Here is a 17,990-nt window from a genome sequence, read left to right as displayed (position 1 = left end):
TACTTTTAAGGTGTTATCCACCATTTTCACTATCAGGTTTGTTTGGGGACTGATTAAGGCTAAAGAGTGCTATCAGCCCTTTTTGCCTGGACCACCTTTGCAGAGAGAGAGGGGCTGTGTGTGAAAGACCTCAATGCGAAAGCCAGAACAACGTCACTTCTCAAGCACCGACACATCAGGCAGCCTCAGACGAGTCCCCCAACCAGGCAAATTACTACCTCTCCACCTTGGCAGGAGTCCCAGCACTGCACTGGCACAAATGACAGTGAACCCATAGTGGGGATGACCTTGCAGGGGAGGGGGCACACACACAAATGCATACCCCATTTGTTGGGTTTTCAATCCCTTTTCCATCCCTGGCAGCTGTGCACATGGGTGCTGGTCCCCGAGACACCATGCAAACCAACAGAAAGGCCAAAGGTGTGAGTGGGGAGGCAACCGCCGGGCAACGCAAGGCAACGTGGCTGCAGGGCCACCAGGCCGGCTTGCCGCAGCCCAACCACCCCGCGAGACATCGTTCGAGGGACACCAAGTTGCTGTCAGCTGTGGTGATGCCTACCTCGCGGGTGAAGAGGATGGCGGCATCGTAGTGCTCGTCATGGTCGTCGTCGAGGCGGTTGTGCTGGTGCTGCCACTTGCAGAAGTTCTTGAGAGTGGTGGCAGCATTCCTGTTGACCTCCAGCCCCTTCTCCTTCTCGCCCAGGGCCACCACCTTCACCACGGCCAGCCGGACGTGGTTCTCCAGGCTGGCGTGGGCGTAGAGCCGGGAGGCGATGGAGGCCAGGGTGAGCAGGTAGTGCTGCAGCCCCTTCCCGTACTTGCGCACCATGGAGGCGTCGGCCACCAACAGCAGCTCCACCTGCCGGGCCCGGGAGACGGAGCGACGCCGCCGCCGCCGCCGGCCGTCCCCCGCCGCCGCCCCGGCCGGGTCGCGGGTCTCGCAGCTGGTGCGGGCCGGCACCGTCTCGAAGCTGAAGCGGTCCCTGAAGAAGAGGTGCGGGGCGCGGGCCGGGCCCTCCCCGTAGATCCGCGGCCCGGCCGCCTCCGCGCCCCGCCGCGCCGGCCTGACGGTGTAGCGGGAGCGGCCCACGGCGAAGAAGCCGTCGAGGCCGCCGCAGAGGTTGAAGACGGCCAGGGAGCGCGGGCTGCCGTCCACCGTGCCGCGGTAGTAGCAGCGCGGCGGCCCCGCGGCCCGCGGCGCCCGCGCCCCCACCGCCTCGTCGCGCTCCAGGTCGAGGAGGAAGCGCTGCCCCCCGGCGTACAGGACGTAGCCCGCCTTGCCGCCCCCCGCGTAGGTCGGGTCGAGGCGCCGCACGACGCCGCCGGCCCCGCGGGGCGGCGGGGGACGGCGGGGCGGCCCGGGGGGAGGGCCGGGCCGGGGCCGGGGCGGCGGGGCGGCGGCGGGGGGTGGCGGCGCTCCGTCGTCGGCAGGTGCCGGCGGCTGGGCCAGAGCGAGGTGCAGCCCGGCGGCCAGCAGCAGGGAGAGCAGCTTCGGGAGCATGCCTGCCTGGCCGGCGGGAGCGGCCGCAGCGGCGGTGATAATTAATAGTAGTAATAATAACAACAGGAGTTGGGGAGGGAGGTGGAAGGAGCCGGTCGGCGGAGTGCAGCAACGTAGTTAAGGGAAGGAGAGAAGGGGGGAGGGGGGGAGGGGGAAGGGGAAAAAAAGAAAAAGAAGAAAAGTTCTCTCTCCCAAACTCGAGTCAAGTGTGAGTGGGAGCGAAAAAAATGTCAACAAAAGCCGCTCGCGTGTGAACTTTGTGTTTCTCTGCAGGGAAGAGCCGGGAGCACATGGAAGGAGAGAGAGAGAGGCAAAAAAAATCCCAAATCACTGCTGCTGGGGAGGCGGGGGTGTGGGGGGGAAAGGGAGAAAAAGGAGGAGAGGAGGCTCGGACCCGGCAAGTAAAGAAGTTTGAGCACTTCCCACTCCTCTTCTAGTTCTCTGCTGTAGTCACCGGATCATCACCAGCAGCAGCAGCAGCAGCAGGGGCAGGGGGCAGGTCTGCTGCGACTCGGCACTTTCTCGGGCTCCGGTGGGCTCCCTTTCCTTCTTTCCCCCCTTTTGTTTTGAAGAGAAGGAGGAGAAGGGCAGAGAAGAAATTCAGGCACCAAAAACCGCCTCGGTCGTCTCCGGTGAGATGGTTAAAAAGGAGAAAAAAAAAAAAAAAGGCAAAAAAAAGCCCAAGAAGCGGAAAACGTCCCGGATTTTTGTAAAAGCCCCCTCCCTGTATCTTTTCTGTTGATGTTGTTGTTATCCCCAGTCTGTCGATGTGAACAAGAGGAGAAGGGAGAGAAATGTGAAGATGAGAGGAGGTGGAACAATGAATTTATAGCGGAATGCCATCCTGCAATGGCAATTTCAACAATTCGTCACTGCAGGCTGCCTCTTAAAGGGAGAGCTTCAAAACCACCACTCCCACACTTCCTTCTCATTTAATCAGACAGAGGGAGAAACTTGAGGGGAGGGGGAAGGGGGGGCCTGCGGGGGGAGGAGAAAAGGAGGGAGAGGGAGCGGGAGAGAGGGAGGCAGGAGAGGGGAAGAGCGGGAGGAAGCCGGGGAGGGGAGAGAGACCGGGAGAAAAAAAAAATACGCTTGTGTGTGAAAAACGCAAGGTTTCCCTCGAGTCGCTTAAAGGCACAGTCACCCGGGTTCGAGGTGTCACGGCTGGCCGCGGACGGTGCCGCCCGCTTACCTCGCGTCCTGCCCGCTTCCCCGCTCTCCGCCTGCCGCCGCCGCTCGTCCGCGCTGTTCGCTGGGGGGGCGGTTTACCCCCGGCTCTCGGCGGAGGGAAGCAGCCGGGGCTTTCCCCAGAGCGCCGGGGATGCGGCGCGGCCGGGGGCGCGGGGCGGCGGCGGGGGGCGGGGGGCGCGCCCCCGTGTCCCGGCGGGGCCCCGGCCGCTGCCCCTTCCCGGCCGGCGGCAGCACCAAACTTCCTGCCTTTGTCTGGGCCGCCGCGGCGCTGCACCCGGCCTGTCATTAAGTCCCGGCAAGCTGTCATCTCGCTCGGGCGGCCGGTGGTTTCCCCCGAGGAGCAGAGAGGGCGGGAAGAGTTAATGCTTGCTCTGACCTTTTGAATGACTCCCGATACTTAGATCATCCCCCCCCGCCGACTGACACACACGTCCACTCACCCTATCCCCTCGCCTTCCTTCCCCCGCTTCGTGCTCCCGCAGGGACACCACAAAGGGCAGAGGTCTGCACGTACGTTTTCATCTGCCCTTTCCGCCTTAACGTTGCCCGCAGAGCGAGAGGAGGCTGGCACACGGCTCACCCTCTGCCGAGATCAGGGGCTGGAAGGGGGCTGGAAGGCAGCCTGGGCTCCGGGAAGGTGAGAGGAGCGGGACCCGCTGCCGCTTTCCTCCTGCCGAGGGGCGCGACCCAGCATCCCCAGGTGCCTGGGCTTGCACCGAGCCAAGCACTGACGCATGGCGAACAACAGACTTATCTCCTGTTTCCTCTCCGCATCCCAAGACGCGTGCCGGGAGCAAGTGCTCTCTAGCTGCAGGACTCCAAAGGGGACGCAGATCTCCCACCTCGCCCTAGCCTGCAAACGGCACCTCGGTCCCACCACCCTACCGACAGGGGACTGATGTCCCCATGTGCAATTTGCTTTTGCAATGTGCAGATGTGCTTTGCAGAACCAGGACCGTGGCGGTGGGATGTGCAGAGAATGGTGGAGCAGCACCTGCCTGCAGCTTCCAGAGGCTGCTTTGAGAGGAACACTTCTGAACGCTTCTGTAAAGAACAGGTTAACTACTGCAACAGACGTTTCAGAAATTAATATTCCAATGTAAATGATTACATTAACATAACCCTGAGGTTATACTTGTGAAATATTTAATGCACCAAACTTCTGCAGGTGTTCTTTCTTCTTTTTCCATTTTTCCGGAAATGGTGATACCTGCGAACATAAGTTCATTTCTCAGCCTCCTGGTATTTCTTTTTCTACATTTCAGTATTTTACTATCATCAAAAATCCTTGACTGCAGTCAGTAACTTCCAAAATTAAGAGTTATAGATCAGGAAGGTCACGTGACATTTTTGGGGCATTGGTCCAGGACTATTCAATATTTTAAAATGTAAACATTTTCTCAGTTACTTTAAACTAGTTACAAAGTTAAGACAGTCAAAAACATTTTAAAGGGAGGGAAAGATAAGGCGGCGGCATATTCTGATTAAAAAAATAACCTGTAAATCATTTCCCTCTTTGTCTTGGATGGCTTTTACTTTTCATTGGGCCCAGTAGATCTCTGTTCAGCACCAACAATATTTGTATTGACTTCACTGGGACCTGGTCAAGTCCTGGATTTGCATATATGTCTGGGTCCAAGCTCCCAGATACCTCTGGGAGAGGTGCTAAAGATGACATCTAGGATAAGGAATGTAATTTGGATAACAACCTCAGAAACTCTCGTTAAAAAGTGATAGTTTGTCAATGAAAAGGCATATGGTGCACAAGAGGCCGGTGTAAGGTTCTCCCATGCTACAGCATAGTTCCAACTGTCCGGCCGTACAGCCTAGGAAAAACAAATGCTTAGAAGTGTTCATGGGAATTGAATGGTGCATGTCACTGCTCTTCTCTTGTGTTATCTTTGATTTCCCAAATGACAGAAAAAGTTGGTCAAGCTTCCACAGTGCCCTGTTTCACCAAGCAAGGATCTAGGTTTTCCGGGAAGGTACAAATGCAGATTACCCCATAGATAATGAAGTCTTTCCTATTTACATTTCAAAACTGTAGTAACTCAGCAGGGCAATAATGGAAAGATAGGTCAGTCGTGCCTCATGCAACAAGAGGAACCCTCTTCTAGTATGAGAGTCTTGAAGTGTAAGGATCAATTACTTAAATGAATAATCTTATTTTTCCTCCCAGTTTTGCCCTCTTAGCCTCTCTTTACAGTTGCAGCATTGCCTTTAAACAGGAAAACCTCTTAGCATGTCCCAAGTTTAGGTGACACTAAATCCTTGTCAAACAGTTCTGATCTGCAAATCTCAAAAGCTAACCTTTCCCAGCTGAGAGACAGAGGACCACAAATCCTCAATTAGCTTTAAGGCCCAGCACAAGTTTTGTACGCTTTGGACCAAATTAAGTCCTGATGTAAAAAGCCACAGTCCTCTTGAGTCTCTGGGAGCTGCAAACTGCTTTCATTAAGGTTGTGTTTCACCCCGGGTTTGTCCATGAAACCCTTTAGGATCCTTCAGGTATCAGCCTTGGCAGCTGGGGACTCCTGATTATGTACTCTTCTAGGCACATAAGAAATACTGCTTTAAGCATTATAAACACTCACATGAAGGAATAGCTTGAGAGACATCGAGATACTGACAAAGTCACTGATCATTTTATCCACGTCCTTCAAATTGTGTCATCACCTCTTTCTCAGTTTTCAGTTCTCAGTTGCGTAATGGGGTAGAAAACCATGAAACCCAGGTTTCAACAAATCAGTCCTGTGTCTGCATACTGCCCCCTGATAGCAGTCAAGGCCTAGTAGAGATGTCCTACTCAACACTGACTGTTTTTCAGCTTTAACTTAGCTCTTCCTCCTTGAAAATTAAAAAAAAAAATTCTGCTCAACATTTATTGCTCTGGTGTTAGGAGTGTCTGACATTTCTGTGTAATTGCATTGGGCAGATAGCAATTACTATGGAAGATACTAGTTTTTTTTCTATAAAATTATAGGAAGAGACAATAAAACAGAAGAAATTGCATGCTTAGCATGTTCTAAAGTAATATCAACCGAACAGGATTTGATAGACTTGTGATCAACACTGGCCTATAGCTGGGAACTGGACCCAGGCTTGGGTAAGTTCCTATCCAAGATCCTACCTGTAGCAACATACTTCTTATCATGGGACAGCTTTGTCCCTCCTGAGAAATGAAAGCCTCTATTAACTTTATGTGACATTTTTAATATACCTGTTGGCAAGATCAAGCTTACCTGCAACAGGAGGCTGTTTGAATCTTTGTTCCCCAGAAATCTATTAGTGATATTTTGCTGCTTCTCAAATCCACCATGGTTTATTGGTCTTGCCAGCAGTTTTAACAGTACAAACATTATGATTATAGTGTTCAAGTCTATTTGTTTTAAAGCTTTCCTATGGGGACGCATTAAACCCACTGAGGACATTTATTTCTAAAGTGATCATTACTATATAAAATATTCATTATAAGTAATTTTGCAAAGAACTCTTAAAGATGAATATTTTTGGTTACTGTTCTGGACAGGACTAGGTATACTGGCATTTGAAGTAAGTTATGCAGCCTTTGACTGTCACCCTAGGACAGTGGCATAGTCAACATTGTCCCTTATTTGGACTATGTGTCTTTACATAGCTTGAATGCTATGAAAACCCTTTCAGATGGAGACCTGCTGGCAGTTGTTATGACTGACTCTTAACTTGCTTGTTGATATTGAAATGGGTTTGTGGTTGATAAATAAGCCGACATCACCATTATTGGTGTTCCTTCCTGCCAGTCTCACCAGATGTGTTGGGAACTGAGTGCTTCTGGAGACGGAGCTAACTTCTTCGTCCTTCTCATATTGCATGTTGCAAAGGCAGTAGCGGGAAACTTGCTGTGGGCTGCACATTCTCCCATTTCTGTGGCTGGCATTTCGTCCACACACAGCTGGCATTTCTGAGGAGTCCAAAGTTTTGGTAGGTCCTAAATTATTTATTTAAAGGTCAAGTAACATCTACCTCAAAAAAACAATTCAAAAGTATTTTCACAATGTAGGCACAGGCTGGTGGTCCTCAGTGCGCAAGTTCCTGGATGGCATTAGCCAGGTTGTGCCTCTGTGCCCCTCACACGCCACCACTGTGTATGACCACCACCTGTAGTTGTAATTGGCCAGGTTTAGAATAAAAACATCTTCAGTTATAATAAAATCATGAACTAGGTTTAGAATAAAAATATCTTCAGTTATAATAAAATAATGGACTTAAAGCAGTTGTATTTGGTAAGAAATGTAAGTCTTTTTGGTGTGAAGCACTGTAGCTTTAAGGCAAAATGTTTTACTTGCTTCTTTATGGTCAATGACATCTTCAAGTACAGCCATGTGGGACTGAAGGAGACGCCTTTGGCTTGGGGTTTATGTTTTTATAAGTGGCATGTGTAAGTAATGTATCAAGTATATAACAGTTCCAGCAGGCTGAAAATTTTACATTTGACATCAGCTTAATTTTTCTGTAAGATCTAAGGGGGCAGCTGTAAGTGGTACAGTGTTAAAGCTGGGTTGGGCACCATTTAAATAGCTGTATTGTTTTAGTGTAACAACACAAGAATATTGTGAATTTGTGAGTACTGTATCAAATTAAAATAGGAAACTGAGGCATGGCTAGAAATCAAATTCTTAGGGTATCCACTTATGGAGGGAGGAGAAAGAGATATCTGCAATATAACCATATATAAAAATTTATCACATAATGAATGTACCTCTTGCCCTGAATAGCAGGATCCAGAGGAGGGGCGAGTTTACTGATCAAAAGAAGCTATGACATTGTCCAGTCAGGAGGAAAAGGAGGCGTAAATGACAAATTCTGTTTCCTAGGTATTGACCTAGAGAGTAGACTGGAATGGGGTCCTCACATTCCTGCAACTGTTGCAAGAAATGAACTCACATAAACCATAACACAAGTGAATAATTGTGACCATTGAACCTACTATGATTTTTGTTTAAAAACACATGTTGGGTGGAGGCAGTGCTCTGCAGGAAGTATCAGATGTTAGTATAGCATCAGACCCTTATCCTTTTTTTTTTTTTTCTGAACAGCATCAAGATAATCAGAGAAAGGCTAAGATGTTAAACTTCCCTTATAAAAAATGACACTTGTTATAAAAATGCATTTTAAAAGTGCAAGATATGCACATGATATATTCTACAGCAGTTCTTTCAGAAGACTAGAAGGCTTGAAAAACTCTGGAGTCTAGTTTGTGCGAGGAGCAGCAGGCATTTAATTAATCTCAGTCCTAGAATTTTACAGCCAATATGTGGTCTCTGAACATCTCTGCTCTAGTTAGCAGAACATCTGTAGTAGAAAACCAGAACTTGAGTAAATCCAAGTATTCTTGCACCCCTCCAAACCTTACCGCTTTTTATCATTATTTCTTTAAATATTTTTCCAAAGATTTGTATGTTCAGCTTCTCCCTGTCCTCCCAGCTCCATTCATGAATCTACCTTTTCAGCCAGCTGTGTCCCTTAACATCTTTAATAAGCCATGTCTAAACAAAAACTAATTCAATACTGATTTAGTAGGCTCATTTCCACCCAAATCTTGTTTGTTCTTTTTTGCACATAGGCTGAATATACGTTCTTGCATATATTCTGAAATAGCTGGATCTGAAATACCAGACCAATTATATTAAAAGAAATACCTCACATGTTCTTTTTTTTTTTTTTTTCTTTTTCTTTTTTTCAGTCAAGTTCTCAGTTGATGCAAATTGGGATAGTTCCATGTGGGCAAACTGTTAGAGGCATAGCTTTATGAATTTACACATCTATAAATGATATTCCAGTACTGTAGGTGGAATATCTTTTTCCATGTCATCTGAGGCATAAACCAGAAAATGTACTCCCCTAGACTTCAAAGTCAAAACTGTAAGAGTGATTAAAGAGAAATTTAAAACAAACATTCACTTGCCAGATCTCACCTGGCATTAATACACACGCTGCACCACTTAAGATATCAAGTTCTGGTTGCCGTGTGCACAGAGTTTTCCATCTGAATCCTGGTTGCCCTGAAACTTGGGCAGAGAGGACTATGCAGGTCCTCTGAGGCAGGAGCCGGGGGAGCGCTGTCAGGTGGCACCACTGCCAGGCTCAAAGCTTCATCTGGCTTGTCCCCACTCAAAATAGAAATCTTTGCCATGAAAGGAAAACATGGAGACCCTGCAACTTGCTCTCGCCACAGATACTTCTCTAACATTAAGCCCCAAGTGGGATCATTTTGTGAGCACTTCTTTGTCTTGTATGGTGTCTAAGAAGGCACGTAAGTGCACACAGGGTGCATTAGGGTATGATCATGGGTGTGCTCTGGGAGTGACTTTCCCTATCACCTCCACTTTACTGTGCTTTGGTTTGCACCAGGTAGGGGGCATGGAGCACACAAGCAGGATTCCTTTGGGATGAAACTAAACCAGAATATATGTTCCCATGGACGTACAAGGCACAGGACTAAATAAATCCACCTAAAGGCATACTGAGTAGATGTCACATCCTTAGCACCAATTGTTATGCTGTCCAGATCGCCTCCTGTTCAGCTGCACTGCTTCCTAGAGTGGAGAGTCCTGCTACTGCTGTTGAATGAACATCAGAAGGACACAAACAGGCTGCAGTGTCAGCTGAGGGTTACACAATATTCCTTGTCAGATGCAAATGTTTTAGACACTTTTGCAGGCTAGGATGCTGTATGAAGAAATTATAAGAGAATACATATGTCAGACAGGGGACTAGTCTTCTGAATGTATTCTACTCTCTTCAGCAGTGGAAAGCATATATTTTAATGATTAGCACATATCTTGTAATGCATGCACTTCCACCAAAGGGGCCAGGAGGTCCATGTAATATTTAAATGCTACGTTAGTCTTATTTTAAGGGCTTAAATGGGTCTCAAAGGGTGCATAAGGCTTATGCTGGCCTTGGGCATAAGGGCACAATTCACCCTGAAAGAAGAGACCAAACATAAGTCTCATCACAGCTGCAATATTCATTTCTGGAATGCACCCAGCAGGTCTTATCCAAGCCACTACAGACAGGCAGTTTGAGTTTTTCCAGTTCCTAATGATTACACAGTATCCTGGAGTCAGTTGGACAATTTCCACTGTGAGTGAAACTCTTTGTATTTAATATCCCCCTAAAATAAAAGTGGTATAAGAGAAGGGCCTCAGTCCTTTTCTTCTTTTATTTCTTTTTCTTCTTTTATTGCTGTTGTTGAAAAGGTTTAGCCCACAGGGATTGGAGCACTGGGCAAAACTACAAAATATGCAGTACATCCTGTTACACCAAAGTAGGCAGATCCTCTCCCCTAACAACCAGGCTGGTACAATGGAAGACTTTGTCTACTTTTCCTGACCATACGGTACTATAGCTTGCACGTTATTTCATTATGGTTTTCATTTCAGGAAGTTAAATGGTGGAAATCACTAAGCATCGTGATTCCATTTTCACCATTGTTCCAGGAGGGGGTGTGTTTAAAAGGAGTGGGTAAATCTCCCTGGAGCTCTATTACATGATGCTGCAATGTACTACAGGAAATTATTTCCCTCTTTACTAGACACCCAGAATATCATCAAATAATAAGTCTTGAAAATTTTCAGCAGCCATGTTGCAAAGAAATAAACAAATGAAGTGCCTAGCAGATATAACATATGGACAGAGCAGAGAATAGTTTGATCTTAAGTTGATCTGAAAAACTTGTCCTTTCAAGATCCATCTATCATGATCTTAAGCAGGAGAAAAAACAGAGCAGGTCCACTAGATAACAACACTACCTCCACTATACATCATGCTACAAAATGTCATTCTTATCTCTTGTGACCTGGAATAGATTTACATAGCAGTATAAAAACACATGCACCCATGGAGGCAGGCTACCTTTCAAGGTGTTAGGAGAACAGGGCAAAAAACCTCTAAATCAACCCAAACGTTTGCTCTTCTATGTAGTAAGAGCTACAGAGATTTCATCATGGCCTCAAGGCTGTTTCCCAAACTACCTACCCTCTCTCAGAACCCTTCGGCTTCTCTGCTCCCTTGTCTGCAATATTTTCAAATTTTTTTTGTCCCAAGAGGACATTTTGAAATGTGCATGGCATGGTCCAGATCATAACCACACTAGGCAACCTTTCCTCCCTGATGTTTACTGGGTTTTATATTCTTCAGTATGAACTGAAAAATGTATGTACTCAAGCCCTTGCCAATGAACAGCATGACTTTCCAAGGTTCATAAAAACTCACCCATCCCTGGTGTGGGAAAACCTTATCCTCTGCACAGAGCAGGAGTTCACTACTTCAAAACACAGAAACCATATGGTGACATGTTTTAAAAGAAAACATAACAAAATAATGTCCCACCCATGACCCTTCCCAACAAAACCCCACCCTTTTCATCCTGGAAAACTGACCAGTGCAATCACCTGGTCTACCACAGGGTTCCACCTGCTGTTGCTTGAAGAAGGATGAGTGTTAGCACCGTGTTTGTGTTTGGCAGCTATAAGTCAGCCTGTTGTCAGCCTTGCCATTTCCTTCTCTGGTCACTGACTTATGCCCAAGGTGGGGAGAAAGCAGAGGACATTAAAGGGCAGTTTGTGCTTGTGCCTCTTCCCCTGTTGTGGCAGGGAAGCTCTTAAAACTGAACCTCCAGCTGTATGTGCAGGAATGTGCACACAAAGTTTGGAGTCAATGTATGTTTGGGCTTGACAAGGGCCATGTGTTCACACCCAAAATACTCAGCTTGACGCATCTGTGATATTTCCAGGGAAGAACGACAGCCTTTGGTAAAGTGTTCCAATGTTTATTAACCTTAATTGTTGAAAAGTTGCATCCAACTTCTAATCTGAATTCTTTTAGATAGTGCCCAGCCATCACATCTTGTTAAAATTTTGCCTGGTAGTCAGAAGAATCTGCTACTTCTTTTTCCTAGTGAGTAAAATTTTAGATAATAGCCATGTCCCTCTAACATTTTCTTTGGGAGGCTAAAACATAATAAGGACCTTGTGCCTATCAAAAGATCAATTTTTCAGTATTTCAGTTATTCTCAGGGTCTGTGCCTTAGCTTCCTTCAAGTTATCAAAATTCTTTCTACTCTGTGGATGTTGCAGCTCAACAAAGCAGTGCTGTGCAGTGTAAAATACATGTACAACTTGACTTGCCAAACTTTGTTGGGCAGAGCACCGCACCAGAAACTCACAGCAGCTTCTCCCTCTGCTGTTACAGGGTCCCTGCTTCTCTGGAGAGAATGTTCCTCTTCTAAGATCATGGCTTGCAGTCTTTGTTTCCAGATGTACTGCTCTGTTTAATACTTATTATTGAGGATTTTAAATTCTTCATGTCAGTGTCCAGCCCATTTTAAAGCTTAGACTGCCTCCCAAACTTATTTTATGATTTTATATTGATTTCCACGTCACTGATAAAAATATTAAATTGTGTTGTGCCAAGAATTGTGTATGCAGCAGAAAAGCCTTGCTTGATAATAAGCGTTTCTTTACAATCACATGTTGAGGTTTATCACTTTCCAATACAGTCAACGTTCGCTGCATTTTTTCTACGCCTAGGCAAATCCACATGAACCACACTGAGCAACTACACTGTAATAAAGCTGAATAACAGTGCTGTGTCATATAGTCACTTCCTTCTTATCCTCTGTCTGCTGGAGCATTTGTCATTCACGCCCAGGGCTGCCACCTAGAATGTCACTGCTGGGGTCCCACAGAATGAAGTCAGGCTTCCTGAGTGGCACTGACAAAGATGTGACCTCACACCACCTCTGTTTCGTCTGCTCATACCTGTTCCTATGCAGAGTGCTCAGATAGCACGTCCCTCCTGTACTTCACAGAGACATAAAAACCCCTGTCCTTTCCTGTTTGCATCTTCTGAAGAACTCTTGGGAAATTCTCATTGCAGTTTTTTTTAGTCTTACTTAGAACATCTGCCTACACTTTTGTGTGATCTTTAACTGATCACTCCATTCATTGGTGGACTTCAGACAAATTTCTAGTGAAGAGCAATATAGCAGTCTTGGTGTTGGGTTTTAAGTATTATGGAGAAATCACTTAGTGGGTGAGAAAAATCTGCATATCCTTGACAAAAAACCTTAATGCATACCACTGTGCAAAAGCTGTACTTTTCCTTGGAAGTGAAGGCTGAGTGAGGCCCTATATTCTGTTGTGGGTTTTTTTGGGTTTTATTTTTTGTTTTTAATCTGTATGATCATTTACAGTGACATGGAGTAATCCCCACTATAACTAGCCAAGGAATTACGATGCAGCAGTCTTGCTCCCAGTTTACACATGTTGAAATTAATGACTGCACAAAATGCAAGGCAGTGGCATATCAGACTGTCTGTTCTCTGCAATATAACCCTTGTGGACCTTTTCTCCTCTCTCATTGGGCTAAACCTGTTTTAACAAGCACCTGGAACGGTTCAGCTCAGATGTTCCTGCTCTGTAAACCCAGAGTGACTTCTTTACATATTTCTCTTGATTAAGTGACTTGTATGGGGCAGAGGCAAGATTCCAAAACAAAGCAAGCAGATGCTGTGGGTCTGTGAAAGCCACATGAAGTTGGAGCTCCGATGGCTTTCATTAAATTGTGGTGTAAGTACCCGGTATTCACATGGCCTGATGAATTCTAGTAAACTCTGCCATTATTTTGAGTTTCAAACTCTTTCTGCAGATTTGAAGGCACTATGTGTGCATGTATATTTGCCTCCATAAGCTGGAGATTTTTTTTTATTTTTTAATTTGGAAAGCAAAATGCTCTTATTTTCTAGCCTCTTTACACTTTGCTGGGCTACCAGGAAACACTAGGAGGGTTATTGGTCAACAGCTCTTATAGTAAAAGTTAGTAATGTTTCCCAGTAGTAAATGTTGTGGGAAAGACATGAATTCTTTTCAGGTTCTGAATCAGATTCTTTTTTTCCTTCAACCCATTCCTCAGATCTGGGGAATTCCAAAAAGAAGGGTTTTCACACTGAAACCAAGCCCATCTATATTGTTAATGGAACTGTCAAACTACTGTTTTTACAATGTGTGATTCAGAGAACTCAGCCACCCACACGCTAACGGTAACCACAAGAGGCAACACTTCAGAGCATCCTATCTGAGAACCCATCTATATGGACATTTCAGACAGACCCGAGGCTCCTTTTCTTATGCTTCGAACTGCCTGGACATGAGCCAGCTCTACTTGGAAGTCCTGCAGACACGTTAGCTCAGTTGTGTGTTTGAGCTAATATCAAAGCCCTTGCAATCATCTGGGCTGAGATGATGCCTTGTAGGTAAACCTCAGTCCTCAGGTGATTCAGAGTTGTGTTGCCTCCGTGGATGTCAGGAGGAATTTTGCTTCAGAAGAAAAACACGTAAGGGAATATGTGTTTTTCTGCCATCTGTTGTGCATGTAGCATGACCATTGCTCTTGCCCAGCAGATTTTTCTACAGAACCAATACTTAGTCTAGAGCCAGTTTCAGGGAGCCTCTGTGCACCTAGCAGCCTCCTTGTTGAACACAAAGCAGCTCACCAACAACCCCCACCCCGGCCCGTCTTTCTCTCCCTTACTTTGTACCCACTCAGGCCTGACAAAAATCCAGTCCTCAGCTGAAGCCTGTATGACTTCTTTCCTAGTGCACATACTTTACAAATAATAAATAAATAAAAAAAGTAAGACTTGCATCAGAAGCAAAACAACCAGAAACCCCCTGCCTGCAGTCACGTGTCACACCCAGAAGCAGTATCAAGGGTTCTTGGCTCTCAGTCTCGGCAGACAACAAGTTTGCACCTGAATCATTTGGAAGCAAAATCTTTTCAGGAAAAAGGCATCCGGTCCAAAATATAGTATCAATTCCTTTGTTTAGTTTAGCTGAATCCCATGGTTTTTCATTTTCATCTCTCAATCCTCCCTACCAGAGAAACAAATCTCCGGTAATTTGAACACATGTAAGCTCTTCACGAACTCCCAACACTGGTAACTTGTTCCATATTCTCAGTACCATTTGCATTAAATAGTTCTGCCACGTTTCCTCCATGCTCCAAATGCAGAGAAACAGATGGGTAAACAAAGCAAAGAATGGCTATGTCTCACTGCACTTGATTTTTTGTTTGAAATCTATGCAAACTTTGGGACTAATGAGGCCATTTTAAAATAAGGGAAATTCCTGTAAAACCTTTTTTTTTTACTTCAAACAAAATGAAACGTGGAAGCATTCTGGATTACAGCATGTAAACTGATGTGAAGATAAGATAGGGTTTGTTTTGCTTGAGACTCAGAAAGATACTTTAGGTAAAGTTCCTTGTTGTTGGAAGCCTACTTACCTTATTGAAATGCAATTTAATGTTATAATTTACCAGCTTTTTTCACAACACTTACACAGAAGTAGGAGGAAAGTGGTAGCAGGAAGTCTTTGTATGGGAGGTTTGCTGAATGATTTTTGAAAATTTTCTTAAACATAAAAACCAGTGCAGAATAACCGTTCTGCATTTTTCTTTTTTTTTTTTTTCTTTTTTTTTTTTTTCCTGAAAAGTCAGACCCATGCATGACTGTGTCTTTCACTTTATGTTGATACTGTCTGTACCTGTGAAAAACCCACCCAAAAATGAAAATAGAAATAATGAGACCTTTGTTTTGTAAAAGGGCATACTTCAAAAGGTTGTTGGGTAGTGTTCTAATCTGGGACTGAGACAACTGGTATTTCACTGACTCAGGTGACAGTGCTTAATGATTGCTAGCAGTATCTAGTGACTGTGAATGTTCAACCTGTATTTGCTTTGCTTTCTGTTTTGCCTCTGAGTGCCTCTACTAAAGAAGGCAAGAAAACCCTTCTGAAAGGCTGGGCGATCTTTTTGCTAAACCTTTGCAAAAAGGGTCCTCTGCTAGGGCAGCACAGGTAGCGTGGCCTTCTGCTGCCCTGGCTGTGTGGGTCAGCTGGTTCTTTCTATCTCTTTCCAATGCAACAAGGGGCTGGGTAGCAGCCTCCAGCAGCATCCCTTGGGGAAGGATGTATTTGACTTGTTGCTCTACCTGGAAGCCCTTCACTGCCACAGAGCTGTGGAGGGACCAGGGATGAGATGGGACATGCTTGTTGGAAAGCAGAAGACCCAGTTGCTGAAAAATAACTAAACAGAAGAGTTACCTTCAGCTTAATGGCTACAGGTTATGGTTGGGTTTTTTTTTTTGTTTGTTTGTTTTTTTAAGGGCTGGGACCTTTTCTTGTTGTTTAGCATGACAACATAAAGAAGTTCCTCAATTAAAAATAAATACAGATTTGGTTCCTGGAAAGGCTAATTTCTGCTTCCATAGATTTAAAAGACTGAAACTCTTACTCAGATACTCAGAGGTTTTCTGGAAACCAGACAAGTCTCCAAGCTAAAGGCCCACAGCAAAATGGTCTTGAAATATCTAGTGCCTCTTATATATACATAAAAATCTGTAGAATTCTGGTTTTAGCACTGTGCTTGGTAAATAAGCATTTTCGAAACTTAGGTTTTTATGCTTTACCACTGCTTGGCTTTTTTATTGCATTTTTGTCTACTGCTTCTCTGGCCACCAAGCAGTCACAGCAGGAAGCTATGCAGATTCAGTGGACAAACACAAAATAAGGCTAACAACAGGTGAAAGTCTTCATAAAGGGACTTACACCAGGCAAGGAACCTGTATGTCATGTATGTCTCCAAGGTCCTCTTTATCAGAGGATGTGAGACTCTCATAGTCATTTGCTGCATGGCACTGCAGCTCATTTTACTCTTCTTTCCAAGCCAAGCAGCTGAGTAAAGCTGATATTGTAACATCAGGTGCCATGGCCAGAGTCATGCAGACAGCCTGGGCTGGAGGAACAAACCCCTAAAGCCCAAGTGAGCCCAGTAACGAAGCTGTTTTCATTTCAGTGGACAGAGTGTCACCTCCATGGGTAGCCAAGGATGGATATATCAGACTGACCTAGGAAACAGCGACCCCCATTACAATAAATTGTTTCCTCTGAGACCTACTGACGGCTTGTAAAACGGAAGACTGGGCTGCAGTCCCAGACACAGCAGGTGCGAGGGATGGGACTGCTCTCCTGGAGGCTGGAGCTCCTGATGAGCTGCCTTGGCCCTCCACCTCCACTCGCCCTGCTCACTGCCCAGACCCCAGGGCACCCCAGGCGCAGATGCCTGCCTGCCAGCAGGGAAGCAGACAATGCTGATGCCTCTAAGGATCTTCTGGTCCCCTCAATAACCAACTGATTGAATCCCCCCATTACTTCATACTGCTCAGGGCCATGTCCTTCTCTTTTTTTACCATGTTTAAAGTCAGGTTTTCAGCCCTTTGGCTTGCAGATTGCAGGTGATCAAGGCACACACAAAGAAGTGAACAGACAGAGTGGTGTCATGTCAGCTGGACATCCTGGATGAACCATGGTATGACGAGGGGCCTTGGAAATGAGAGAAATGGGAATCTTTCAGAACTCAGATTTTTTTTTTTTTTCTCTTCTGTTTTGGGTTTATTCAGGATGTATTGAATATGGCAGACACTTATCCAAACTCCATAAGCATCATAACATGCAATAAGCTGGAGTACCTACAAATTGCCTATTTAACAACTTTCGGGAAGTGGCAGCAAAACCTTATCCACAGGTTCTCATACTCACATTCCAGATAAGTGACAAGGTCTTTCTGGAAATTCTAAATGCCATTGAAAGTCACTGAGGAATGGCTATAAAGTTTTCTAAAACCCCAAATACTTTAGGAATATGTTTAGTAATCCCGTGAAATGATATGATTTGGAAAATTCTAGTAATGTGGATTTATCATTCCAAATGCAAAGATGATTGTGAAAACCTGTAAAAAGACAAGGCTGTTCAGTTGCCCTGGAAGACCTCAGCTAGCATATTTTATCTTCTGCATCTCTACCTCAATTTGTTCTCAAATATTACAACAAAAGCACTTTTTGTTGGGAGGTACCCAACCAATTCAAGAACCATTTTCTTACGTACAAAATTACATGTCTGAAACCATGCACCTCTTGAGTCTATTAATATTATTGCTAGGATACTGAAAAGGTTCTATTTCATGCATTTGATATTAGGACTATGCTAACAGATCTAAAGCTTTGCCTAATAACAGTACTTGAAAAAGTAAGATTTCATTGAGCATTAGTTTTACAAGACACAATTTTATTTTTATCATTCTGTTTGCCTAAACAAAAGCAAACTTGGCTTGCATGATTTTTCCTTTACTGATGTTAGTTGTACAAATATTTACTGACTCACCTAAGCCAGGGTTTCAACTAAAACAGTTTTTATCCGGC

The 17,990-nt window shown here is 45.2% G+C and overlaps 1 protein-coding gene across 2 annotated transcripts in view; it reads right to left on the bottom strand.

Moving 5' to 3' along the window:
• Nucleotides 1–17,990, bottom strand: part of ADAMTS5 (ADAM metallopeptidase with thrombospondin type 1 motif 5) — an 86,344-nt gene that overhangs the window by 45,243 nt on the left and 23,111 nt on the right. For both annotated transcript variants that reach the window (XM_080376347.1, XM_080376348.1), the window contains exon 1: nucleotides 560–17,990. This exon is cut by the window's right edge and continues 23,111 nt beyond it. In XM_080376347.1, coding sequence (XP_080232473.1) covers nucleotides 560–1,501 — 942 coding nt within the window. In that variant the 5' untranslated portion in view covers nucleotides 1,502–17,990. The remainder of the gene's footprint in view (nucleotides 1–559) is intronic.

This window comes from Falco punctatus (assembly GCF_963210335.1).
Source record: "Falco punctatus genome assembly, chromosome: 2".
Lineage (NCBI taxonomy): Eukaryota > Metazoa > Chordata > Aves > Falconiformes > Falconidae > Falco > Falco punctatus.
This window is presented reverse-complemented; position numbering and strand designations above follow the sequence as displayed.